The sequence below is a fragment of the Lissotriton vulgaris genome, chromosome 3_1 (assembly GCF_964263255.1).
Source record: "Lissotriton vulgaris chromosome 3_1, aLisVul1.2, whole genome shotgun sequence".
Classification (NCBI taxonomy): domain Eukaryota; kingdom Metazoa; phylum Chordata; class Amphibia; order Caudata; family Salamandridae; genus Lissotriton; species Lissotriton vulgaris.
Window position 1 is genome coordinate 188,414,871 of NC_141689.1, and position 13,781 is coordinate 188,428,651.

The window sequence follows — 13,781 nt, forward strand, 5'->3', positions numbered from 1 at the left end:
CTGAAGGCCATGCACTCGGAGTTGAAAACCTTGCTTCCGTCCATCAAAAGGAGACTGGTGCAGGTGCTTACAGACTGCACCGCCCCCATGTGGTATTACAACAAACCGAGTGGTGTGGGGTCCTAGCCCCTATGCCAGGAGGTATTAAACCTCTGGAAATGGCTGGATCAAGAGATTTTTCTGTTGGTTAACCACCTAGCAGTACCTTTGAATGCCCGGGACAGACAAGTTCAGCCTTCGACGCCTAGCATATCACAAGGGGCAGTTACACCTGGAAGTGGCGCAGGGTCTCGTCCGCAAATGGGGAGAACCTTGGTTCACTCTATTCACCACTTCTGAGAATACGCAATGTCAGCAGTTCTGCCTTTTGGAGTTTCCAAGGTGTATCTCGCTAGGAGATGCATCACATCTAGAGTGGAAGTCAGGAATCCTGTATGCCTTCCTGCCAATATATCTTTTGTCATGAGTTCTAAAGAAGTTCAGGACCAACCAGGCCAAAGTTATCCTAGTGGGAATGGAGAGTATGGTATCCAGAGCTCCTGGGATTGGGCATCTTTCCTCAAATCAGGCTGCCATTCAGGCTAGTAATCTCCGTCATGCATGGCGATTGAGTGTCGACTGCTGAACACATTCGACCCTACTCCCAAGGTGGGTGATGTCATCCGGACAGCCAGGCATCACTCGACAATCAAAATTTATATTCCTGACCTTGGTGCAAATTTGTGGTTTGGTGTTGCACATGCCAGATTGAAGTCCCCCCGGCCAAGCAGTTTGATGGTCTATTTGTTTTCTCTTGCCCGGCAAGGCTCTCCTTTGGGCACTGTTAAAGGGCACTTTTGAACTTTTTGTATGTGCTGGACCAGCCCTTTTGGTTTAAATGACAGAATCTGATGTGTTTTTTTTAAAGGTTTCCAACACTTGTGTTCTCCTTCTCCTGCGCTGTGGGACTATAAACTGGTCCTCACATTTGTTGTGTACTCCCTTTGAGCCACTTCACAGCTGTGCTTTGCGGCTTCTTACCCTCCAGACAATATGACTTGTCACCATAACATCAGCGCGCCGAGTGGGTAAGCTGCAGGTTCTCTGTGTCAATCTGCCATATACCAACTTCTTCCCAAACTGGTTCTGCAGCCGTGAGCATCCTTCTTGCCTAAAGTTGTGTTGCCATGCCACGTCGGCCAAACCCTTACCCTGCCAGCGTCCTGTGCTCCACCTTACCCCTCCAAGGAGATGGAAAGACTCTAAAAGAGCATGAAGCTTTTACATTGATTGTACCAAAGAACACTGGGTGCCCAATCAACTCTTTGTGGGGTTTGCTGGAGTGAAAAAAAGGCAAGGTTGTGCAGAAAAGGACCATTTCCCACTGGATCGTATCCTGCATCAAGATCTGCTACGCACTGGCCAAAAAAGCAGGCTCTGGAAGTGCTGCAAACTTATTCCACGAGGGCCAAAGTTACTACCACTGATTTGGCATACATATCTCTGTTTTGGATATCTGGTAGGCGGCTACATGGGCACGTTGCTTCATATATTCACAAAGCACTACTGTCTTGATAGCCAGGCTTGCAGAGAGGGCCTTGTGTCCACACTGTCCTACAGCCTTCTTGGTTTGAGCCAATTCACAGACCCACCTTCTAACAGGTACTGCTCTTGTATCTATTCAAAAGATGAGGAATCTGCAATTAGAAATCTCTATCAGAAGAACAACTTACTTACCTTCATAACGCTCTTTCTGTTCAAGACTCTAAGTGCAGATTCCTCACCGACCGTCCCATCCTCCCCATTCTGTGAATTGAACTCTACCCATAAATAAGATCCCAGGTCACGGAATCTGCACACTGGTCAAAGCCAGTCTGCTGTTGGGGCTCTGCATCTTTGGGCGTGGACAGCCTCGAATACAACTGACTTCTGTACCGTGGTATTGCGCCTATATGGGCCCCACATGCCATTTATATCTCATTGTGAAACCACACAGTGCAACCTACCGGCATACAGAGGTACTGCTGAAAATGTTTCTAGATCCAGTCTGACTGACCCCTGTGGAATATGCAAAATGTGCAGAATCTACAGTAAGATAGTCTTTTCCTGAAAAAACTTTACAGGCGTTTTGCAGGCTGCTGTTATAGAGAACATTAATCTGACACAGCAGGGCAGCATCAGTGAAAGTCGCCATGTATTTCTAGTGAGGTGCCCTAAGGTGTATCAAATGTGGCAAATGTATCTTTAATGTGCTCTTGAGGAAAGGGTCCATGCTGATGGACTTGTTAACAAGGCTCCTGCTTAATATGTCTGAAAATGCAACAAACCTCTTTGAAGTAGCATATAAAGCACTGTATTCTCTGCATGTTTTTATTTTAATAAGTAATCTGGATTGAAATGCTGTTCTTTTTTTGTTTTTCAGAGATGTGGGCCTCTGGAGAGTGAACTCTGCCTGGTCTTGAATGATGGCACCCTCTCGTCCAGTAAAGAAATAAATAAAAAAAAGGACAAAGTATTATAACTTGAACAATTCGTGGTTACTGGGGCTTCCACAAGCCAATGATTCAACCTCTTTAACTGTGCCAGAAAAGTCTTCAGAATGTATACCTTCCTACCAGAGAACTTCACCCCGGTCAAGGCGAAGCCGTCCAAGGAATTGAAACCCATGATTTGTGCTGTCCTGTTGGGACTTGTTCTGGTGATATCAGCGATTGTTGCATGGTGCTTCTACTCTGCGTCCCTGAGGCGGGCCAGTCGCTTAAAAACTGAATTGCTGGACTTGAAGGAAGATGGTTTTATTATCAAGAACCGCAACGAGGAAGTGGTCTTTCGGTTGGCTTTCCAATCAGGAACCCTAAATCTGGACTCCTGTTCAAAAGAGGGGGATATTTTAAAATGCACCAAATCAGACAAAGGAAATTTGAATTTCTTCATTCAGATTGTGAAGCCAAAAGACACTGTCATGTGCTACAGAGTGCGTTGGGAGGAGTTTAGGGCGGACACCGAGGTTCAACATACCATGTTCTGGGATGATGCCCATTGGTATGGAGGAGCTGAAATGAGTGTACAACACTGGCCTATAAAACTCTCCGGATACCAAGAGCCAAAACCGTTTGTGACCAGTGACGTGTATACGTTCAGAGACAGCTTTGGGGGCATCCTGGAGCGGTACTGGCTGTCGTCGAAAGCCGCAGCGATTAAGATCAATGATTCATGCCCGTTTCACCTTGGTTGGAACAGCAGCGAAAAGTCTTTGTTCTTTGAAGCTAGGTACCAAGATTCCTCGTACAAACCTGCCATAGGACAGCCTCCATTCCCAGAGCTGAGCTATCGAGTTTGTGTTGGCTCAGATGTGACTTCCATCCATAAATACATGGTGAGGCGGTACTTTAATAAGCCCACAAAGATACCCGCTGAGAATGCTTTCCGGTACCCAATCTGGTCAACCTGGGCCTTGTATAAAACGGACATTAACCAAGATAAACTGTTACGTTTCACAGAGAAAATTAAAAAATACAAATTTAATTGCAGCCACATAGAAATAGATGACATGTATTCAAAAATGTATGGAGATTTTGAATTTGATCCTGTCAAGTTTCCCAACGCTTCGGAAATGTTCAAAAAACTCAAAGAGGACGGTTTCAAAGTAACACTATGGATCCACCCGTTCATAAATTACAACTCTCCAAATTTCGGGGTGGGAATAGAAAAGAAGCTGTTTGTCATGGAGCCTAGTGGCAAACTTCCTGCTATGGTCCAGTGGTGGAATGGTATTGGGGCAATCTTGGATTTTACTAACCCAAATGCGAGAGACTGGTTTCAGAACAACTTAAAAAGGCTCAAATCTAAGTACTTCATATCATCTTTTAAATTTGATGCGGGTGAGACGAGTTATCTTCCAAAACAGTTCAGCACTTTCAGGCCCTTGTCTGATCCTAGTATATTCAGTCGGAGGTATACTGAAATGGCTATACCATTTTATGATCGTGCTGAAGTGAGAGTTGGTTACCAGTCGCAAAATATATCTTGCTTTTTCCGTATTATTGATCGCAACTCTGTGTGGGGTTATGAGCTTGGGCTAAAATCCTTGATTCCTACTGTTCTAACAATTAGCATGCTGGGCTATCCATTTATCTTGCCAGACATGATAGGTGGCAACTTTTACCCTAATTCTTCTACTGGTGGAACTGACGAATTACCAGACAGAGAGCTTTATATTCGTTGGCTTGAGTTGTCTGCATTCATGCCCTCGATGCAGTTCTCGGTCCCACCTTGGCTTTATGATAAGGAAGTAATCGAAATAGCCCAGAAGTTTACAGAGCTCCACGAGTCCTTGGTGGCACCTCTTCTATTAGAACTTGCAGGTGAGGTCACAGACACTGGAGATCCAATCATACGGCCAATTTGGTGGATCTCGCCAAACGACATAAGAGCCCATAAAATTGACTCTCAGTTCCTTATTGGAGACACCCTCATGGTGGCCCCGGTCTTGGAACCGGGCAAGCAGGAAAGAGATGTATATCTTCCAGCAGGCAAGTGGCGCAGTTACAAAGGAGAATTATTTGTGAAGACTCCTCGCTTTCTGACAGACTATCCTGTTGATTTAGATGAGGTTGCATATTTTACTTGGGTGTCATAGTTAATCGGAGTACCACAATTCTTGGTTCTGGGCCACCACTTGGGAGTGAAAACATTACTCCACACAAGAGCTTGTTCCTTTGGCTAGCTAATTGGAAAGGTACCCTCTTTTTCATTATTTGAACTTTGCTGGCTCTTTTATGAGGTGTACAATTCAGAATTTATGATCTAGTTTTGTACAGGAGTAGGTATTTCAGATATTTTTGCGATATTGCAAATAGCAAGGATGCTTTAAATAGTTAAAACTAGGATTCAACAAAAAATATAAGCTGTAGCTTTGAACAGTACTGCAGATATGGACAGTCTCTGGTATCTGGTGTGACCATTGCTAGCCTTTTTCTGGCCCTGTCATCTAACCTTGTGCAGCCTGTTAAAGTCCTGTATAAAATATGTGTTGAGATCTGAGAGCAAAAATCTGCATTTATAGGTAGACATGTGTTGGGCCTGGAAGCTTTCTTAATCTTGGGCCAGTTATCCAGTACAAAAAGCCCAGCATAGCCTTCACCCTAAGATTGGTGCTGGAGCTTAGCTGGATAAAGTTAAGCCTGGTTTAAGTATGTCCGGTGTGTTAAATTGATATTTGTACTCCGAAGCATACATTTCGGCACCTGCTAAAATGCTGTTTTGGCTACCTGTGTCCATATTGCTTTCTGCTTCACATGCATTACAGTAGGCACTGTAGACTAAAAACTTGCCACAACACAAATTCACAAATGTGGATTTGTATATTTTGCCTCAACACAAATGTCTCGCACATTGGCAGTCATGGACGCCCTCCCTGGTTTCTTTGGTACCTTCAGAAGCATCTATGAAAGGGAAGTGCTTTTTTGGCACGAAAAACTAGGGCCTGGTTGGCTGTCGTACACTTTGAATCGTTGCCTGGCTTTCCCAAGTGCCTGGCTGCTGCTAAGGCTGCCAGTCCTCTTAGCAGTTTAGTGTCTAATAGTGTGTTTGTGTGTTTTCATTCAGAAATACAATTAATTTCTAGGCAGCCATAATGAATATTCTAGGTTTGGCTGCTCCATCATGAAGGCTTCCTGCTGTAGCACCTACGCCCATTTGAATACAACAGTATTAATGTCAGGCAGTGAGGTGTAACCCAGGCTAATGTATGGCTCTGGGAGGCTGACAATCGCATAAGGATCCCTCTGTCTTTCGCCGTCCATCCTAGACTGGTTTTGGGGTTGAGTACTAGAGCTCGCTCAATGAACCAACATTGTCCTTGATTAAAGGATGAAACAATCCACCTGATCACATGCATTCAGTTGTCAGAATTGTGTGTTGATCATTGCAAGTGGCCACATCTCTGCTGACTTTGCATCTGGAATTCTGTGGGCAATGCTTGCAGGAATGCCAAGAAAGTTCAGCAAAATTATACACCCTTTAAATAGCAAGGGTGTAGGTATCTGTATGATCAGGCTGTACATAAACATCTCTCTAAATATGAGCCTTGTGTGTGTCATCATCTGTGATGGCTCCCGATGTGCTTTATTAGGTACTTTATTGGTATCTCCCAATGCATATACCTTGTTAGCAAGACAGTGTTCTCTGGCTGTCTTTCCAGAGGTCAACAAAATTATATTTTTCTTGTTGATCTTTCTTGTTGATCTTCCGGAATGTCTAGCAATGCATCTCTTACTGTGGCTTTCATTGAGAACGCATGGTGGACCACTGCACTATTCAACCTCCGCCCATAGAAATTGGAACCATCGAGCTAGGACACAGTTCTTTGAGGACCTTGACATAGGGACTATCCTGTCTGTCTATGCGCTACAGAATTATCCACCTGTCTGGGGTTCAAGCCGTCCTAGATGGCAGAAAGTCTGTCTTCATATGGTTTACAAAAAATAAAATCTCTAAAGTCACACCTATATACAGATTCTTTTTCAGATTTCTGGCGTCTTTAAAGCAAAACATCTTAATTGCTCCTCTAGTTTCCTAGAGCTTTGATAGAGATGACAGTTTCGCAAAGTCAAAGCCTAGGGTATGGCACTAAAAATGCTCCACTAATCGTCTCTTGGCAAGTTTGGTGTTGACATGACATCTAGAAACACCAGCCATGAAAAGTCAGGATCTGTTTAGAATGTCTGATTTTCCTTTTTAAGGAATCTCCTACGAGGGACAATGCCTCCTTTCCTCTGCCTTGCTTATTTGTCATGATATTGTTGCTTCAAGTTTTGGGACACACGCCAGCATGCGTTAAACCCTACAATTGAAGCAAACCAGAGCATGCATTAGAGCTATCCATGCTTGCAATCCCTAATTCAAGATCTTTCACAATCGGCGGCTTCTTTTACTAATTCCATGTCAACCCTTTGAGGCAGTGCCTCGTTTGGCCCATCTAGTTTGTTAGACAACGAATCCCCCAAAATGCTGCTGCAATAGAATTGTAAAGTGTGTGTTGTAGAGTCTCACCTTTGGATGGGACTGGAGTCCACGTTGGAGAGTACACCCCTTTATGTCATCAGGTCCTTTCCAAAAAGGGACATGGTCCTGGATCCCGCTTGCTGATGTGGATTCTTTTCTGCTCTGAAAAAGAATTGGGAAGTTCTGTTTTCCTGCTTAGCTAAGTGGTTTGCAAATATTTTTGTGTAAATAGTGGCCATTTCGTGGATGTATGCTGAAATTAAAGCATGTCGTAGAGAGACAGCGACTTGTCTATCACTGTTGAATTGCATTACGCAGAGACACTCAGTTATTGACCAGCTTTACTGCATTTCAGAAGACTGGTGCAGAGTTCAAATTGGAATATTTTTACCAAATGCACATTCAGTTTAGAATAATCTTTGCTGCTAATTGTATTGTTTTCCCAGAAAGAACAACAACTCTGCCTTCTGCTTTTAATTCATCATTAAAGATAGTTTCCCAGCCCTCTAGTTGCAAAATAGTTTTAACTAACATTATTTTTATACCTTAGTCAGTCCTAGATTTTTAACAGAGTTAAATTACATAATTCTATGTTAATTAAACCTTTTGCCTAATTTCAAATGATGGCTTACTTCTCAAGTGGAGGAAGCAATGGTGCATGGTTTTTTGGGTGCTCCTAGAAAAATAGCATTGTGCTAACTGGGCGCTCCCCATTCATTGAACAAAGGCAGTATTTCCAGGCTAAGATTGCTGTTTTGCTTTGTAGCGTCAGTCGTCCCGATTAGAGCCTTTAACTCTTCTCTCTAGTATTTAGAGTTTTTCTTTCTTTTGATCCTTGTGATCTCTGTTGAGTAAAGCTGAAGAAGAGAAAGAACCATTCTATTGGAGGAGGTGGAAAACACAGCGACCTAACAGAAATGTAACTTTATTTTTGAAGATCTTAACTTTAAATGTTAGCTAAACAATGGGGCGGTGCACTTCCCAAGTCTTCGTTGGAAAAAACTCTATTCAGGTGCATCAAACATGATAAGCAAACATCAGCCAACGCGTTTCGTTCGGTTTTCGAACTTCTTCAGGCCGTGTATGTAGTATCTTTATAAGGCGTGTATTCATTCATGAAAAAAGATCCAGGGTCATCAAGTGCAAATAAGCAATCAGCATGCCTGTGTGGCCTCCATGTTAAGAGATCACAATCGATATTCTGCCGCTATGGTCCGGGCAAATCAGCAAAGCTAGTGCGGCACCTGGAGTCTGCCGTTGTTCTTCCAAATCCTCAACTTTAAATGTTGTTTCACAGTTTAAAGTAAATATAAATAAGATGAACATTTTATGGGAATAAGAATAAGTAATCATTACAGTCCGAGAAGTGGGATTGAGCCTTTGACCCACACAATTACGTTAGGTGTGCTTCATAATTCTTGATAGAAGTAAACAGAAGCAAAGATGGCTGCCTTCTTCATCTGCTGGCAGGGGCTGATTACAGCCTCCAATTTACTGGTTAAACACAAAAATTATGCAGCAGTGATAAGGTGGGTCATTTAAATGACTGAAGAATATCTGAGGTTGTGGTTAATCTCCATAGTCTTAGGTATGGAAGTTAAGATATGATGTTACACTATGTTCTTATTCAGGACCACGGGTGTGGTTTCACTTGATGTGTCTCAGTAGCAGTGCAGTTGTCATCCTTCCATTTGATGCCTTCCGGGGGGAGGGATTAAAAATCTGGCAGGTCAACACCCCTTCTTGCGAGCCGTCCATAGCCATGGAAATATATATTTTGATTGCGCCAAAGTCTGAAAGCAGGGAAAGGAAATGGAAGTAAAGAGGTACACCAGTGCAAGTGCCTCTTATGTGGTTCTTAGTCTATCAATCCGTCCTTTCAATCAAGCCCTGGCTCTTGCCAGGTACTTTCCTTGCCAAGATGTTATTTTGTATTTGTTTTGTGCCCTGTGCTGCAATGTTTCTGCATTAATCGTGCAACTTAAGGGAATAATTTTTGGCAGAGGCAATACTTGGTTTGCGCTCTGCAGGATATGTTTGCGTGGTTTCTTTTTATTTTGTCTCTATCAAGAAGGTTTTTAGGGTCTAGGTGGGATTATTTTTACATTTTTATTATTGTAGTATAGTTAAATCTGCACTTGGTTGGCCAAAGCCTGGGATCCTTAGTTACCCCCTTTTGTACCGCTAAATCCTTAGTTACTGACACATGCTTGGTGTTGTGGAAACAACTCACCCTCTTGCATAATTCATGCTCGGTTGGCAAGAGGGGAGGAGACACTGCGCCCACCTGCACTGTCTCACTGCAGATGGCCATGGCCTTTCTAAAGGAAGGGCAGGTTTGAGCCCGCGGCTGCGAGGTTGCCTGCCTTTAAAGTTAATAATGGTATTTAACTCAAAAAGAGTTTCCTCCTCACCTGTTCATCACTGCACCTTCACCACCAACAGTATGATTTAAAATGATCTCTCGTGAGTAATTGGCAATACTCAAACATCCAAGATGACGGTGGCAGCGCAGATGTATGGATTAAAAAAACCATATGATTTTTGATTCCAATGCTTTATTTGGAAATGTTTTCAAGCAAATTAAAGACACCTGATCTTCTTACCGACGGGTGAAGAACTGACTGGCAGTAACATAAGCGTAGCAGTAAAACAGCTCGACATGTTCTCTTTATTTAAGCAAGAAGTGGCATAGCAAGTTTCATAGCAGTTTTGGAAATATGTGTTGTTTGCCAATGTTTGTCAAGGGTGCAACCTTTTTATGCTGCATTAACCTGGTCGACTATCTCTGTTGATTTTACTGGCACTACAATCTTGTTGAAAAACAGTCTGTTTTACAGCAGGAAATTTGCTATAAGCAAAAAATCCTAGTATGAAAAAAGCACAAAAAACTCATTATTAGCCAATAATAATTATTCATGTATTTTTATTTCTAAAAGTATCAGAATCCCATTCTACTTAATTGCAAAAAAGGTTCATTTTTAGGATTAGGGGCGCCCACCTCGAAAGAGGCATAATGACAATGTCAGTTGCTCAGTGGTGGTGTAATTCACCTTGAAATCCATATCCCACAGTCAACTGTGCATCTCACTATAATGACACATCTGGGTCTCATTGCTTCTAGCTGCTTGCAGTCAGACTACATGATTAAGGAGAAATGAGCTAGGGTTAAAGAGGAGCAACATAGCTTTCAAGATGGCAGATCCTCAGTGTTAAAAACTAAAAGAAAAAAAAGGGAAAGTTTGACCATTCCTTTTTAGGTCTAATCTTTCAGTTGTAAACTCCAAGTGGCAGATTAGTATTCAAGAATACGAGGTTCAACCTTTCATTCTTGATTTTTTTTTAAAGTTACACTGTGCCAATTGTATTTTATAAAAAGTAAAATGACATGACCTATTGTCAAATGCTTTTAAACCTTTCAAAGTTTAGCACAGTTTTCTTGAAATATAATAGTATGACTCTTCCATAAACATTTATTTAAGTGCAGAAAACTATTAATTCTTTGCGAGAAGTAATCAGTAACTAAAGAGAAATGATGTATGGACTCAGGACTAATTAAAAGTATTGTGGCAAATTCTTATTTAGCCTGGGGGTGAATTGGGTTGTTTTTAAAAGTCATTATCAAAACATTTGTCATTTAATCCTAATGGTTCATTATACTGTTTGATAATAATTGTTTCAAATTAATAATCAAACACAATGTTCCACTAATGTGCACAACCGTATATTTTACTCAAATACATTCAATACACAAAGCTCACAATTCCGCACACAACGGACTTCCAAAAGCAAAAAATAAAGGGAAGGTTTTATCTGTTCTAAAGAATATACAAAATATATCTATCAAAAAACAACATCCGATCTTAATCTGAGTAGTCATTCACCAAATGGTAAAATCACATGCAGGGCATGTTCAGCAGTCATTACTCTCCAGAAATGTTTGAATTCAGATGAATTCCTCATTTCATGTCTAATTTTAATTGGTAAGTGATCATACTGCCTTTGATTTAATAGTATTTTTGTGTATATTGTTTATAGTGCCACTGTCTGTTATTACAAAAATGATATCAAATCATATCCCTCATTATGCTTTTATCAGGTTCTTTAAGCAGACTTTAATTTTTCTGGACATTTTTGGAAATGCACCACATAAGAGCTTAAGGTATTAAGGTAGCTTTGCTATTAAATGTTCAGATCCCACTGTGTTCAAATACATGCTTTTGACCTCTTTACAAACTGCATTAATAATGTTAGAGGATTTGTTTATTCTTTAGGAGTCCACGGTATACTTGAATATTGGCTTTTGTGTACATACTTTGCATTTTATTCACAAGAACATTAATTAATATAAAGACAAAATAAATTTTTTGCTGTTAAATTTTGCGAAGAAATAATTCCAAGTGTAATTTTTCTTCAGCGACTGTTTTGATTTTTAGGTTATTTTGGTGTTTTATTCTTTTACACTGTATAGATAATTAATTAAAATACAAGCAGCATTGTTTTAGAAAATTCATGAGTTTGCACAAGGATAGATGAGGAAGTTAAAGCATTTGTATAGCACACAAAACAAACCACATTACCTCTCGATGTCACTAGAATATCCCAGAATTGGCCAAGAGTGAAAGTGGGTGCGCAGTTTGCATAGTATTAGGGGCATTCAAAATACATAAGCTTTTTTCCAGTGTTGACACTGGAAGCTGTGAATAGTTTGACACCATCAAGTTAAAATGTTCTACTTTTGTAGTCACATTATTAATTTATGCCTCGCATCTAGGTAGTGTTTTGTGACACTCTCTATTGTATACCCATTGTTGACTAGAGTAATCGGAAAAACCTATACGATTTATACATGCCCTGTTTGGAGTCCTTGTGACTTACTACATGCATTAGTAGTCACTGCCAAGCAAAATTTTATTTTGGCACAGCCAGAGTTGCTTTTATTTTCTAAGGGTTAAGGAGATGACCCAACTCCTCCGTCAACAGACTTACTGGAGAAAAGAAGAAAACCGAGTACACAAAATAAAAAATTAAAAAATTCTGAGGATTTGCCTCTGCTTGTGTTTTTAAAGGCAGATTAATCTTAAAATGTGGAAGCCGTGCATCAGTTTGTATTATGCTGGGGCAAATTATTATGGTTACCTGCAGGTATCAAATTCTACCTCTGTTTTTTGGAAGTCTGCACAATGAATATGATCATTTGTAACTATAAAAGGTCATATCGGAATCATAAGATATAATTTTAACTTTTTTGATACTTGCCAAGCTGATTATAGTGCCATAGTGCCATATTAAGACTGACCGCATCCAACTGATTTGTCGTTTTGTTTAGTTCGGTGGATTTTAAGGTGTGCTTGTAGTCAAATAATTGTGTGTTTATGTATGTTTGTACTTTGATTTGTCACGCAGTTTTAGGAGACTGTGTTTAAAATGGCACCTATTGACCTTTAGCCTCATTTATGTCTAAGAATATTGTGGTATGACCTCTAGAGTTCCTTTAGAGGCCTCTTCTGGAACCTTTTGTTGACACACTGGTAACACCTTGCTTTTCTGTATTTTTATTATTGTTAAATGTACATTATTACTTTTTATCTAATCTTGCTGGTGCCTATTATTTCTCATTTATGTCATGCAGTTTGAAATGCTTGCACTATAAAAGGAACCTAGGCTCAGCTACCGATACAATGACCCTATCTTCCAAACACAGTTAACTTTGTACAGTTCCTGCAGTCGTCCAGGTTTCTGGTCATGTATTTCATTTTGTCCTCCATCACTGCTCAAAAAAATGTGAAAAAGCCCGCGTGGTTGGGAGAGCATGCTAAATGGCATAATTCATGAGTAAGTACTTACAGTGTAAGTACCTATATCACACTACTGCCTTTTGGCTAGGTTCGCCCTATAGAAATACCATATGTTTCCCACCCCAGTAGCATAAATAACATGACCTTCATTCTATCCTCAAACTATCCTGTGGAAAATATTTCTACATGTACAATTCCATATCTCTCTTTTAAAATGTATCAGAACAAGATCATTTGTTGTCCATTAAATCTTTTTTAGGGAGGTGGGAAATGGAAATCTGTAGCTCCGATTCAGATGTTTATACACACATTAAACAATCACTGGCTTCTGCATGTCATTGTAGCAATAGCTGTGCAGGGCTCTGAAGGTGCTTGGACTAATAACATGGAATCGTTTTAAACCTCAGTTTAATGTTAAACAGAATGGCCTTGTTGGTGTTTAGGACTGTAATGCTTTTCTTTTTTATGTCACTTTGCAGAATTGAAATATTTACTTTATTTGTTCATGCCAGACTGTATTATCACTAAAAATAAATGCTTGTTTATTCTCTTCTCAGCACAGGACCTATTTAATTGGTTACATTTGTGTTAAATAAATGCCTTCTTTTTATTACATTTTGTTTGATGTTTTTTGTTACTATACACATTGTTTTAGAGATTGCTTATCAACGTCTTTTTCAGAGATTACCTTTCTATACTAAACGGTAAAAGAGCAGAGGATACTGAGAGGCGGTTGGAAGTTTATCAGTCTCTTTAATACAGCGCAGTAGTTAATCGGTGGTGTGCCCTCATCAGTGACTGAATAAAACTTGAGGGGACGGGGGCCCTGGAAAGTTCACGAAAGGGAACCCCTCGCTCCGCATGCAGTCAGGATATTTAAGGCTAGGGGCCCCACTGCTCCTGCACAGTGCCCAAAGGGGAGCTCGGGCACCCATGCAACGCAGGGCTGCAGGGTTTATTGTTAAGCCACTGGTGCGCAGCTCAATGTGTTTATCTTTT

At 40.8% G+C, this 13,781-nt stretch overlaps 1 protein-coding gene across 2 annotated transcripts in view; it reads left to right on the forward strand.

Moving 5' to 3' along the window:
* The window catches only part of MYORG (myogenesis regulating glycosidase), a 101,288-nt gene extending 87,893 nt beyond the window's left edge, over nt 1–13,395 (forward strand). For both annotated transcript variants that reach the window (XM_086960287.1, XM_086960288.1), the window contains exon 3: nt 2,402–13,395. In XM_086960287.1, the coding sequence (XP_086816413.1) occupies nt 2,579–4,618 (2,040 nt within the window). In that variant the 5' untranslated portion in view covers nt 2,402–2,578 and the 3' untranslated portion in view covers nt 4,619–13,395. The remainder of the gene's footprint in view (nt 1–2,401) is intronic.
* The last annotated feature ends 386 nt before the right edge of the window (nt 13,396–13,781 follow it).